General features: G+C 44.2%; 1 protein-coding gene across 1 annotated transcript in view; it reads right to left on the minus strand.

Moving 5' to 3' along the window:
* Positions 1 to 2,874: 2,874 nt before the first annotated feature.
* Positions 2,875 to 14,351, minus strand: part of FHAD1 (forkhead associated phosphopeptide binding domain 1) — a 44,338-nt gene continuing 32,861 nt past the window's right edge. Inside the window, exons 26-30 of the mRNA XM_053400524.1 lie at positions 14,008 to 14,103; positions 7,305 to 7,525; positions 6,348 to 6,513; positions 3,861 to 3,932; positions 2,875 to 3,231 (exon numbers count right to left, since the gene is read on the minus strand). Of these exons, the coding sequence (XP_053256499.1) occupies positions 3,136 to 3,231; positions 3,861 to 3,932; positions 6,348 to 6,513; positions 7,305 to 7,525; positions 14,008 to 14,103 (651 nt within the window). The 3' untranslated portion in view covers positions 2,875 to 3,135. The remainder of the gene's footprint in view (positions 3,232 to 3,860; positions 3,933 to 6,347; positions 6,514 to 7,304; positions 7,526 to 14,007; positions 14,104 to 14,351) is intronic.

Here is a 14,351-nt window from a genome sequence, read left to right on the forward strand (position 1 = left end):
TCATAATTTCAAGAATAAGGGTTTTTTCTCTATTTTTCTTTTTTTTCTTTTTTTTGCTATATAATTTTGTTTTTCTGTGGTACTTGTTTTTCATCTGAACTTTATGTATGGAAAGGATATATTTGGAAATGATGAATTCTTTGTTTTGTAAAATCTTAATAAAAATTTATATATATAAAAAAAGGAAGTTTATGTCTTCCCTCCCCAGCTGGGATCCCAACAACCCACCCACCCCTGGTTCCACTATTAGCCTTAAAGTAAAAGTCCCCTTTCCTTCTTCTTGTGGGGAAAGAACATAGGCACTTAGGAAACTGCCTTTACACTGAATGAGTAGAACATAGGCACTTAGGAAACTGCCTTTACACTGAATGAGGCCTTCGGGAGAAATCTGCTCTAAAATGCTGACCATTTTTTTGTGTGCACACTTAAAAACAATAGCTGCAAATTGCTGTGGAAATGTGGAGAACTGAACTTAACAAGAACGGAATGAAAAAACGAGAAACTGAAATAATATGAAATTGACATATTTCTCCATCTCTGTGCTGGAAACAAGCCTTTGATAAGGCGTTGTTATGAGTACTACCCTGAGGTGCCCTGAGGGTTTTTAGCACTGCCACTCCAGCCCTCTGGAATCAGTTACCAATGGAAAGGGGACAAGTACCTGGTGTTTTTGACATCTATTGGAGATATTTTTGTTTAAGAAGACTTTCCCTGAAGGACGGTCTAGTCATTTTACAGAATTAATTGTACAACTGTAGAGATAGTATTATTGTTTTTAAGTAATTTACTATGTAATATTTTGTAGTCTATCTTGGTTTTATTATACATGGGTATGGTAACTTTTGGTTGCAAAACAGTTTAGGAATCTGCAAATAAAAAGTAAAAAATCCCCTTTGGACTTGTGCAAAATGCTCACCCCTGTAAACGTACAGCTTGATCCCTTCGCAATCGTGGCAAACCAAGATTTGTACCCACACAGATCTGAGTCCAGATGGAGATGTGCTCTTCTAAATGATGGCTTTCTGGATTTCACAGAATGTTCATAACTTGGGCGCTGTATTTTTGAGATTCCTGGCAATATGCATTATTTGGATAGCTTTGATCTGTGCTTGTTGCTGCCTATTTTGACAACACCGAGGACGGTAACAGGTTGGTTCCACATGGCAGTTCTGGAGAGTCAGTGATTTCCTAAGAAAACAAGCTCCCGTGTCTTCAGGATAGGAGGCCAATCTGGATGAGTGGGGGATTTTATTTTATTTTATTTAAGGATGGTGGTTTAATCTGTTTTGATGGATGACTGGGAGTGGTGGCAGTGAAAATGGGAAGAATACCCTTTTCTGTGCTTGAAAGTGTGACGCTTTTCATTAATGTAACAGATTGTAGTATGGATGGCGGAATTATCAAGAGAACATTTTGAATGGTATTAGAAGAGCAAAACTCATCTACAGCAAAAGAGGGAGATGATGTCAACGTCTCACTTAGAGCCTCAAGACACAGATGCCAGGAGTTGGCTGCTGGCAAGGTCAGCTCGCGGAATTGCTGGGAACTAACGGGGGCTAGCAAAGGGTTATTTTTGGAGGGTGTAATTAATGCTAACGGAACATGAACAAATTACTCCAGAATTTCTACTGGGAAGATCTGATGCCAACCAGTCTTCGCAGAACAGATGGGGATGGCTGTTGCAAAATGTTCCGAGGCAGAGAAGACGTGCAAGGTTGTGTGCTGTCCTGAAATAAACCCTTGTATATTGCAGAAAGAATGCAGTTGTAGCCAAAGGGGCTCTGGAGTAAACCAGAAAGGTTCTTGGTTATCAGCACATCTGTATGTAAAACATCCTAATGATTTCGCCCAGGAGATCAATTCCCCTGGTCTTTCCCTGGGCTTCCCCCAACTGTGAAGGCAACAGTTATCAGTGACACAGTTCCATCTTTTATATGTGCTTTGTATGCCACATGTCTTTTATCGTGGTACCCAGGCGGTCTCCTGTCCAAGCACTGACCAGGCTCCGGCCTGCATAGGAACACAGGAAGTTAACCCCTTCCACCTTTTGCAAAGTTTAGGAACATGGGAAGTTTCCTTATACCAAGTCACATTGTAGATTCATCTTGCTCAGGATTATCTACAATGGTTGTGGCCAATGCTTTTTTGGGGGCGGGGTATGCAAGGGTACGCATAGCCCTAAACATTTTGTGAATCTTTGTACTTTTGTCCATTTACTGTATTTATTTTTCCTGATTTGAACTATAAAATGGTGATTTTCTGGAGTCAAAATAAGAGTACCCCTAAATATTTTTAAAGAAAAAAAAGCACTTGTTGTGGCTCTTCAGGGTTGAGGACAAAAGACTTTCCCAACTTTATGTAGAGATGCCTCTGAATGAAAAACTTTCCCTTTGTAGGACTTACTAAAACTCTGTTGACTCCAGATCAGCATTTAGCAAACATTCAAAGCTACTCCTTTGTGAGCTTGGTATCTCCTGTTTTTGCTAGCTGTGGTCCTGGTCATCTGCTGTCTAACTTGGTGCCTTTTCCCATGCTTGGCCGAAATACTCCCGCAAACCTGCGTCTAAGATGGGAGGCAGATTTGGAAGAGACCTCAAGGATCATCTAGCTCAACCTTCCCACCATGCATAAATAAATAAAATCTGTCAAATGATGATGTACAAAAGAACCAGGTCCACGATTCCAAAAGATGGGATTCCAGATTGGACAAAAGGTTGCATCCAACCAAGTCCTACTCAAAAGTAACACACTGAAATTCCTGGACCTAGGTTAGTCATGACTACCGCCATCAATGGGTCTACTTTGAGTAGGACTAACATTGGATACAAACCACCTCTCTTCCCTCCCCCACAAAAAACCCTGTTACAGGTGTCGGAAGATCTTAAGAATTTATACATAATTTTGAGTTGAGTCTCTATACATTTCTCGTAATCAAGATACAATGTACCATATATGAGTATCATCTGTACAAATAAGTCTATACATATACATATATGTATATAAATAAATTCTGTATAATAAGACACCAGGTGTTTTATGCAATGTTGTAGCAGCATCTTCTATTTACAAGCTTAGACAAGGAGCTGGCCAGAATTTTCCTTCTCTGTCGCTTTCCTTGGGTAAGCAGAATTGTTCCTACGCAGAGGTGCTGCAGTGCACTCGTTTCTTACAGGCTGCTCCTGGCCCCGCAACCACCTGCTTTTCAGGGAATGGTTTCTTAGGGGCTGCCGCCTGCAGACAGAGAAGGGAAGATACAGAGCAAAATGCATGTGTGTGCTTCTACATTTATACTTTAGCAAAAACGGCGAGTCAAATGCCTGTCAAAAACCAGCTTGCGGGGATAGGGGCAAAGAGCAACCGAGTAGGATTGAATTCTCCACAAAGGGTAACTCGAAGGGTTTCAGTCCTGCTTTCTGCAAGCTCTCAGCACACCAGTGACTTCCCTGTGGATGTACTCAAACCTAGCAGGGTTAAACTCTCTGCCCATCATCGGATGAACTCAGGGATGGGCGTACCAGCAGGCTCCTCCCGGGGAAAATGCTCACACACCCAAACCAAGCAGGACCAAAATCCTTGCCTATCAGATGATGTGCGAGGAGCTCAATCTTGCTGCTGCATTCCTACCTGCCCCACACCGGATATCACATATGACGCCAGTTGTGGGGCAAGTGGTGTGGTTTGGGGGAAACAAGAACACACAAAACAAAGTTGAAGGCTTTCTGAAAAAGCAAGCAGGTTTCCACCAATGATATCCCTGCTCTTCAGGACCTCCCCCTCCCCACTTATATTATCCAACTATCTTCATTTATGTCTTGTCGGCTAAGAGGCACTCTTACTACACTGGCCGGGCAATTTCCTACCTTGCTATCCCTGAATTTCAGAGTGCAGGCGTAACACGACGAAATCTCACTCTTCCTCTCCTCTAACTGATTCTAGGGTGGAAACAGCAGGGAACAAATGGCAAATCTCTCTCTGGCAAAGCAACAGAGCTAAGAAACAATGCAGCCGTCGCTTTTCTCCGAGCTGTGTTGGTTGAGTGCGCTGGAATAAGTCTCTGTGTTTTCAGTTAAACTGGCAGGGATGTAAGTAAGTGAAGGACTGCAGCCTAAAGCAATTAGGAATGTGCACTTGTGTATATAATTGTCACCTAACTCAGTTTGCAAGTCAAGCCCCAGCAACCTGCTGCCTTTAATGAGGGAGAGAGAGAGATGCCCTAACAATACTCTATCTCTAGCATCGGGGATTAGGACAGAACTCGATGGCGTGTGACTATGGGTTTCTCCAAGTACAGGGATTTCTCATTCCTTGCTCCTAAGTGATGCCTTCAAGCCTGTTCACCCTACAGAAATACAGAAAGAGAAAGGCTGCTACCATACTAAGGTCTCCTTAATGCTGTGGAGGAGATGCTTTTCAGCAGTCAAGCTGAACCTGGAACGAAAGATAGCGCCATTAGATCTGGAAATGTCTATCCTGGTGGCCAAGATCCTTCTATCATGTTCGTTCACAAGTAAGTTCCATTCTGCAAAGGTTCCCTGCAACTTAAATTAAAAGCTTTCCCCGCTTGCGTTGTTACTCACTCCCTGGTTCAGTGCAGCAACAGGATTACTGATCAATTCCCCCCTAATTAGCAAGTTTAACAGCATGAAGGAAATAAATAAGGAGAGCAGACCAATAAAACCACTCTCCGGGGAACAGGAGCTCATTAATTAAGCAGCAACTAGTGCTGAACAGGAAGCAATTACAGGGGGCGAAGCTGAAAGAAGGAAGTTTCTAATTAGAGGCACAGAGGTCCTGAAGGCCCTCAGCAGCACTTTCCTAATCAACAGGTGCTGCAGTTGCATTTTAAAAGGAGGTTGGTCATCACAGATCAGGAGAGAGACACAGAATGCAACATATTGGTGATGGCATTGTATGACTTTTCTGCAAAAAGTGACTGAAAGAGGGGTAGTAATTTCAGCTGAAACAGCTCATGTAGACGAGGCAGTTCTGATTGTAGCAGAGTGCTTTACATGCAGAAGGTCCCAAGCTCAATCCCTGACATTTTCAGGTAGGGCTAGGACAGAGCCCTGTCTGACACTTTGGGCAGCTGCTGCCAGCCAGGGCAGACAATACAGAACTAGGTGTACCCATAATATGATTTGGCATACAATAAGCTTCCTATATCCTACAGTGAGTTGCTGAATGGTAAGACAACCTGTTGCATAGTGGCCTTAGCTAGCATAGTCTTGCTTGGTGGGCAGGTGGTCTACAGACTGGGCAGAGCAGCCCACATGTTCCTGAAACCGAAAATCAGATGGCGGCTCGTGCAACCAGGAGGATCCCCAATCCTGATACTCGTGGCCATGGAAGACAAGCAGACTAGGAGAGTCTTCCTCTCCCCAAAACTCACCCTTACATTTAAGCACTAGCCTGGTAGCCATAGGCGACCAGGGGTAGCATGTGGGTGAGCACACAGAGTTCCATGCAGAAGAGTGAGGGGCTGGCAGGAGAATGTTCCATCCCTCCTCTACAGCCAATGTGGAAACCAAGTGGGATGCGAGAAAAAGAAAGCCCCTTCTTTGGCACCCAGCAGTACACAGCTTTCCATTACTCTTTCTGCTAGCCCCCAGCAGGGAAGTAGTATCTTTTTCTGCAGTCTAGGAACTTGATGGGGGCGGGCTTACTTACAAGGCTGCTTGAACTAGCTTCTGTGCAAAGGGTCCCTATGTGGAAAAGACTTTCTCTGTCCCTTCTGCCTCCTGCCCCCAATTGACTACATTCTGTTCTCCTTTCGCCCCGTGAATGAAGCTGAGCTGGATTCTCCCCCTGGGATGATGGCGACCCTTCAAGATTCGGCCCTACGGGGATGGCACACACACCTTCCCCATTGCTCAGCTAGTTCTCCTCCCCAAGGTGGGAGCATGTCACGGCTAAAATGGCCGCTGTTTCTTTAATGCGAATAAAGCTGGTTTAGCATGTCTCAGCGGCATGCAGCAGGTTGTATATATAAAGTGAGAAATGTTAGTTTGTTGCTGAGGCTGGTGTTTGGGTTGGTTGGTTGGTTAGTGCTGGTGTGTATTCTTATTCAGTCGTGTTTTGCACAAGGACTTTTAAGAATAAAACTCTGCAAGGATATTCTCGTGGACTCTTTTTGTGCCGACAAGGAGACTGAGGAGATAAAGGGAGGTCAGAACCCTTTCCTTCTTTTTTTTTGCTTTTTACAAACACTGACAGAGCATAATACAAACCCAGCAGCTGCCTGGAAGATGCTGTCAAACGACACCTGCCCAAGTGCAGAGGTTGCTAAACGGCCTTCACACCAGCAGTGTAGCTGTGCAGAGGTGGCGCTGTGGATCTCTGTTACCTACCTTATGCTGTTTGAGAGCCCTGTTCAGCTTCTTCTCCTGAGTCAGCTGCAATTTAGTCCTCTCCAGAGCTTCTTTCAGCAAAGCCTTCTCTTCAGCTTCTCGGTAGATCTTGTCAGCCAATTTGGCCAGCTCAGACTGGCAGGCTTGCAGAGTCTGCTTGTTTGTCCTGTGCGATGAGACAGACAGGGTAGCTGGAAGTTGGTGTGTTGCAAACCACATTATAAAAGGGAAACATCACTATAAAGCTTACAATAAGTGAAATCTGCAAGTCATTAGAAGTTACTAATCAACAAAAACTTAGTAACCAGTGCTTGGAATTACCAAAAGCACTCCTGCTTGGTCACCTACAGGAACTCTTTACTCGCCTATAGACAATGTTCAGGCATGAGGCTATATTTAACTGCACTAAGGACGCCGCTGAGTGGATGGTAAAGAAACACCCAGAAAAAATGAATACATGCCACCACCCCTCATAATAAATGGAATGAGCTTCAATCATGACAAATTTATCAAGCACTACCCTATCTATTTCATTTTGTTTCTGAATCCCTTTCCATGAAACAGTTCAAAATTAACAGAAACATGATAAAATCATTAATTAAAAATGAAGAATAAAAAAATATATATAAATAATTTCAAATCCAATACAGACGCAGACTGAGTTAATTAAGAGTCTCCCCTTAATTAAAGGGCTGGTGCCATGCCATTTTTATTGCAATCATCTCTTTTTTAATATATATATATGAAGAGAGATAAAGACAGAGTTTTAATTCTATTAATGTTTAGTTGTTTTTGAATGACTGGTTTCCTGCTCCCCTATGTTTTTAGCTGTTCTTATTTTATCTGTAAGCTGACTTGAGTCTGTCAAGGAAAAAGGCGGGACATAAATCAATACAAAAGGCTCTTTGAAAAAGAAAGGTGCCCAAAAGACAGTGTGTGCGCGCGTCACCTTTGTACCTGAACTGCCCCACGTCCCTTTCGTACTCTTTCAGCAGCGACTCTTTCCTCTCGAGGCGATCCTTGAGCTTCCTGATCTTGTCGAAGAGCAGCCCGAGGTCCTTCTGCCGTCGCACCCCGAGCTTCTCCCTCTCATCGTAAGGAAGGTGCTTCACCGTCTGCATCCCCGTCAGCTCCTTGACGTTCACCAGGTTGGCGAGATCCTGGATCAGGTTGAGGTACTGGAGGGAAAGAGCAGGGAGAAAACTATTGGCGAGAATGGCATGCTTTCCCCTAGCTGGAAAAAGAACCCCCACTCTGAAATCAAGCAGATGTCTTCGCTTTGCATTACCACTGAAGCTGCAGAGCTAAGCGAGCGACTCACTTGTGTTCCTGATTCACCCACCTGTAATCCATAGGAGGGCTATGATCAGGGTACCTTTCTCAGCCTGAGGGCCGTACTCCCTTATGGGTAACCTTCTGGGGGCCACATGTCAGCGATGGGTAGGGCCAGAGGCAGAATTGGGTGCAGCCACAGATATGACTCTTACCCTTGTTATGTCAGAGGTTTCTACACACAGCAGACCCTACATACATCTCCCTGTATAGTCCACCAAGGCAGACATACTTGAGCCAGAGGAAGGAAGTGGAGGTGGCCTGGCAGGAGTTCAGGTAAGAGAAGCCTGGAGGGCCACATTTGGCCCCCCCCCAAGTCCGAGGTTTCTCAGCCCTGATGCAAATGAAGGTCAGTGTCAACTTCTGGCACCTTTGGGAATTTGCTGAAGCCAAGCTGCCCTGGAAGGACATGCCCAGCTGACCCCAAGCCATGGTGGTAGAGGATGGTTCTGGGAATTGTGGTAGATTAAAAAAAAAACTTTTGGGTTGCTCACAGCCACGTCCTGCAGCCTGCAATGCGGCTGCCTGCTGGCAGTCTTGCCACCATGGCAAGGGTAAGCCTGCTGAATGCAGGGGATGGGGTGGGTACTTGAGGGCACTTGCTGATGGGCGGGCTCAAACCTGACACCATCGCTGATGTAAGCGCTGTGGGAATGTTCAGGGGTGCAGGAGAGGATATATTGTGAGATTATATCCTAATCCAACTTGTGCTAACAAGTTCCCAAAATATCAGCAGAGTTTATAGACATTCCCCTTTAAGTTCGCAACGGTAACGTGTGCACAGGTTCGCTAGAACCTCTATAATAATTACTCTGGTAATTTCCCCTTTGTTCCCTCTTAAAATACAAGACACAACACAGTCTTTATAAAAGTATAAAAGAGTTTACTCACGTTCTGTTCACAATATGATCCCAGAAGGCACACAGGCTTAAAAAGGTAAAATACATTTAGAATCTATCTTGTAGCAAGATAGTCCTTATCTCCTCTCTTGGCTGGGAGCCAAGAGAGCATCCTTAGATGTTTCCTCATCGAAGGAAGATGGCAGAGAGAGAGAGTGACTGCCTGCCCTGTGCTTTTGTCATCACCTGCACAGGTGAGGCCACACCCACCTCTGGTCACATGCAGAGGAAGTCCGTCCCCAGGAAGTTTACCTGCTTGCTAGACAGACATCCCTCCCCATGTTCTAACATGTACACTCTAGGAATGTTGTCATTGACTGCTCCTGTGTTTACATCCCACATACCCCTTCTCAGGCAATACAACATATACAAAACATAAACAACTTTATTCAACCACCCAGAGTCCCAGCTTGACACGTAGATTCTGGAAATTCTCTCTTGGTAGGGGTTTCGTCAGGATGTCAGCAGTCATCTCTTGGGTGCTGCAGTAGGATAGTTCCACAAGTCCATCCTGGATCATCTGGCGTATGTAGTGGTATTTAACCCCAATGTGTTTTGTTCTGGCCAGGAACTTCTCACTCTGCGTCAGCTTCAGGCAACTTTGATTGTCCTCCAGCAAGCTGACAGGCCCTTTCCTCACCAACCCAAAGTCCTTTATGAGTTGATCAAGCCAGGCGATCTCTCTGCAGGCTTCTGTTGCTGCAACGTATTCTGATTCTGTGGAAGATAATGCTACACAGCTCTGTTTATAACTGCCCCATGCAACAGGTCCATCCCCAAACATGAAAACATGACCACTTGTTGATTTATAGTCAGCATTATCCCCAGCCCAATCCGCATCAGTATACCCAACCAACTTAGGGTCTCTGACAGCTGGTAACCTTAATTTACAATTCATGGTACCCTTCAAATATCGCACCACCCTCTTTACACCTGCCCAATCATGCTCAGTGGGAGAATTCACTTTTCTGCTAAGAATCCCCACAGCATTAGCTAAGTCAGGTCTACATGTGGTAACTAAATACAAAAGTTTACCAATCGCCGACCTGTAGTCATTGTTGTCTGGCAACTGCTTCGAATCCTGCTGATTCTTCAGGAAGTCAGTAGCCATCGGTGTAGCAACTGGATGTGCGTCTTGCATCTGCATGTGCTCAATCAGCTCGTGGATCTTCTGTCTTTGGCTGAGAAGAAATGAGCCGTCCTCTTCTCTTTCCACCTGGATCCCGAGGTAGTACTGGACATCTCCTAGCTCCTTGACCTCCACCTCTTTGCTAAGGTGCTTTACTATCTGTGTATAGTCTCTCTCACTTGCTGTGGCAATAATCAGGTCATCAACAAAAGCTAAGATATATGAGAATTGTCCATTATTTGACTTACTGTACAAGCACTTGTCAGCGTCGCCTTGCTTGTACCCAAGTTGCGTCAGCATTTTATGCAACTTCTGGTTCCAGGCTCTAGCAGCCTGTTTGAGTCCATAGAGTCCTTTCTGGAGTTTGCACACTAAATGTGCCTCATGTGGTTTTACAAAACCTTTGGGCTGTTTCATGTAAATTTCTTCAGAAATCTGCCCATGTAGAAAAGCGGTAGCAATGTCTATGTGTTTCACTCTCATTTTCTTGGAGGCCGCAATGCTTAAAAGCATTCTTACGCTGCTGTACCTCACGGTTGGTGCAAAAACTTCATCATAGTCTTCACCAAAACGCTGTGAAAATCCCTGTGCTACAAGTCTAGCTTTGTAGCGCTGCACTTCTCCTTCTGACCCCTTCTTAACCTTGAAAACCCATTTACTGCCAATGGCCTTCTTACCGGGAGGCAGCTCAGTGAGTGTCCAGGTCTTGTTCTGATGCAGTGCATCCATCTCCTCCTGCGCGGCCTTCCTCCAGAGACTGGCTTCTGCAGCTGGCATCTCCTGTATCTCTTCCCAAGTGGAAGGTTCCTGTGGAAACGCCGACCCTGCAAAGTAGGACAACCGTAATGGTGGGACACCTTTGTTGGTTCTGGACGAGCGCCTGACCTCTGGTTCTGCGACCACATCAACTTCCTCATCCTCCTCCAACGCAGGCATGTCCCCATCTGAGTCCTCATCTTCGTCTCTGGTGCCGCCAGAGTTCTGGTCCTCTGCGTCTTCTGGCGCGTCGCCTGTAGGGGGCGCTGTAACACTCGAAGGCAGATTAGTACTTTGTGGGGTCTCAAAAGGGAAATATACGAACTCTTGAGTCCTTTCTGACTCATCTGAAGAATCCACAACAGTGTTCTTAGTGTCTACTTTTCCATATTCATCAAAATAAACCGCATGGTATGCATTTGTCTTACCAGTTTGTAAGTCCATAATTCTGTATCCTTTGCCTCCAGAGGCATATCCCACCAGGATACCTGCTTTTGCCCTGGAGTCAAGCTTGTGTCTGTGTTCCTTGGGCACGTGGAAGTAGCACGGACTTCCAAACACACGTATGTGCGACAGATTGGGAGCTTTCCCATGCCAAAGTTCAAATGGTGTGCGCTCTGCACCTTTAGTTGGCAGTCTATTCTGCAAATAGACTGACGTGTATACTCCTTCGGCCCACAGCTTCTGTGGCAAACATGCATCCTTTAGCATGCACCTTGTCATGTCCATAATGGATCTAAACTTTCTCTCAGCTATGGCATTCTGCTGTGGTGTGTAAGGAATTGTGGTTACGTGTGCAATTCCTTCCTTGGCCAGGAGAGCCTGCATTTCATTTGAGCAGTACTCACCTCCATTGTCGCTCATTAACACAGCTGGAGCTCTTTGGAATTTGTTCTTGACCATGGCAATGTATTCCTGGAGCTTGTCCACTGTCTCACTCTTCTCTTTGAGGAAATATACAACACAAAATCTTGAAAAGTCATCCAGAAATATTAAAATGTATCTATTCTTTCCCAGTGAGGGAACATTCATGGGTCCACATATGTCAGTGTGCACTATGTCAAGCACTTTGTTGCTTCTTTGTTCTGCACAACGTGGAAATGAAGGTTTTACAGCCTTCTCAGTAATACAGCTTATGCACTTTGCTGGAGCTTTGTTGCTCTGCTTTACCTGCAAACCTCTTACAAGATCTCTTTTCTGTAGATCCAGAATGACATTGGTGTCTCTGTGTCCAAGCCTTCTGTGCCATAGGTCCAGATCTGCCTCATCCTTCTGGCTGGAATGTGCCACTTTTGCAGACTGGTTCTCTGAAAGATCAAGCTCATATACACCATTTATTAGCTTTGCTTGAGCAAACACTTTGCCATTTCTAGTTACTTTACATTCTCCATTTCCAAATGTGATCTGAAAACCTTTCTTGTCCAATGTGGACACGCTGATTAAATTGCAGCTCAGCTCTGGTACATACAAAACTCTAGAGATTGTGTTCTCAATGCATTCATTGTTTATATTGCATTTCAGACTCATGGAACCTGCACCTTTTGCTTTAACAATGTTGCCATCTGCAATCTCAATTTCAGATCCTTCTCCATCATTTATCTCATTAAAATAGTCCTTTTTATGACAAAAATGGGAGGATGCACCTGAATCCAAAATCCATTTATTACGTTTATTTACACGATTCTGGACAGCTAAATTCCTTTCTTGCAGTAGCCATGTGCATTCACATTTCCCCTTCTTTTCCCCTTTTGGCTGAAAGGGGTGGGGTTTCTTTGCTTTAGGAGCCCTGCAATTCTTTGCAAAGTGTCCTTCTTTGTTACAATTGAAACAAATCACTTTCTTAGGCATCTCTTTCATCTTTGTAAATTGCCTAGATGCATAACTGCTGTCTTTGCTTCTAGCATTTCTCACTGGAGATTCAGCTCTATCTCTGCATTCTTCTTTTAAATAACCAATCAAGTCTTTAAAAGTCAGACCTTGTCTATGTTCCATCAAACTTACAAATGCGCTAAAGCGTGGTCCAAGTGATGATAACAAAAATGCTATCTTTGTATCTTCATCAAAAGCTTTGGGAGTCAAATCAATTCTTTGAATAATCTCAGTAAACTTGTTGATGTGCTCTGTGAATTCCTCTTTTGAATTCATCCTCAATCTGGTTAATTTACACACCAAGTTTCTGAAGCAGTTTATGCTAGATTCTCCATACACTCGCTCAATATCTCTTAAGATTTGAGATGCATCATCTGTACTATTTATTAATGATAGCTGCTCATCATGAAGTCCACTCAAAATTATGTGTCTAGCTTCGCTGTTCATGCGTTTCCAAGCACTTATCTTGGCTAAAGCTTCCTCAGATGATCCCGTAGGTTGAGGGTCTAAAGCTTCCAAAATGTGCTTATAATCTAAACATGCTATCAAGCGCTGCTTCCAGTGTATGAAATTGTATTCATTCAGCACAGGCATTCCTAGCTTTGCATCACTATCAAAAGCTGCTCTAGCCATCTTAAAATCCAAAAATTTGAAAATTCTTCAAAATTTCAAAATTTCTCAAAATTTCTCAAAATTTTAAAATCAAAATCTCAAAAATCTCAAAATGCAAAACAATTCTTCACTGCCTTGGGTCACTGTGAACTCTGAGGGAAGGGGGGGGTTGCTTAATCCCCACTGCACAATGGAACAAAGGACCATGTGCTTACCAGGAAGTTAACTCAGAAAAATACTACTCAACTTAAAATCACAATCCAATGCAATCCTTCAAAAATACGCAAAAATATGCAATACTGGGGCCAAATAACCCTTTTGTGGGAATGTTCAGGGGTGCAGGAGAGGATATATTGTGAGATTATATCCTAATCCAACTTGTGCTAACAAGTTCCCAAAATATCAGCAGAGTTTATAGACATTCCCCTTTAAGTTCGCAACGGTAACGTGTGCACAGGTTCGCTAGAACCTCTATAATAATTACTCTGGTAATTTCCCCTTTGTTCCCTCTTAAAATACAAGACACAACACAGTCTTTATAAAAGTATAAAAGAGTTTACTCACGTTCTGTTCACAATATGATCCCAGAAGGCACACAGGCTTAAAAAGGTAAAATACATTTAGAATCTATCTTGTAGCAAGATAGTCCTTATCTCCTCTCTTGGCTGGGAGCCAAGAGAGCATCCTTAGATGTTTCCTCATCGAAGGAAGATGGCAGAGAGAGAGAGTGACTGCCTGCCCTGTGCTTTTGTCATCACCTGCACAGGTGAGGCCACACCCACCTCTGGTCACATGCAGAGGAAGTCCGTCCCCAGGAAGTTTACCTGCTTGCTAGACAGACATCCCTCCCCATGTTCTAACATGTACACTCTAGGAATGTTGTCATTGACTGCTCCTGTGTTTACATCCCACAAGCGCATGGTGATAACAGTATTTGTAGCACGCTCTCTTGGGAGCATATCTCTGCCCCTAGACACAGATCAGGAGAGGACTGCATGTTGTGATGTTCCCTGCAACATAAAGCCCCCCCCCAAGTACTTTAACACATTCTTCATTTTCATACCATGTTCTCACTGAGGTCTAAAGCATCAGCCATTTCCAGCTTCGCGGTCCTCTCTATGGTCAAGTTGGGATCTGTTCTGGAAACACTGCTTTGAAGCTGGGAGGGTAAAGGAAATAGAATCATAGCATTGTAGCGTTGTGGAAGAGACTCCAACCCCCTGCAATGCAGGAATCACACCTAAAGAATCCATAACAGATGACTGATCCACTCTCTGTTTAAAAACCTCTAAGGAAGGAGAGTCCACCACCTTCTGAGGGAGCCCATTCCACTGCCAAGCAGCTCTTACTGTCAGAAAGTTCTTCCTAATCTGAAATAATGTATTCTGAAATATTCAGAATAGATTA

This window comes from Podarcis raffonei, chromosome 8 (genome assembly GCF_027172205.1).
Source record: "Podarcis raffonei isolate rPodRaf1 chromosome 8, rPodRaf1.pri, whole genome shotgun sequence".
NCBI classification, from domain to species: domain Eukaryota; kingdom Metazoa; phylum Chordata; class Lepidosauria; order Squamata; family Lacertidae; genus Podarcis; species Podarcis raffonei.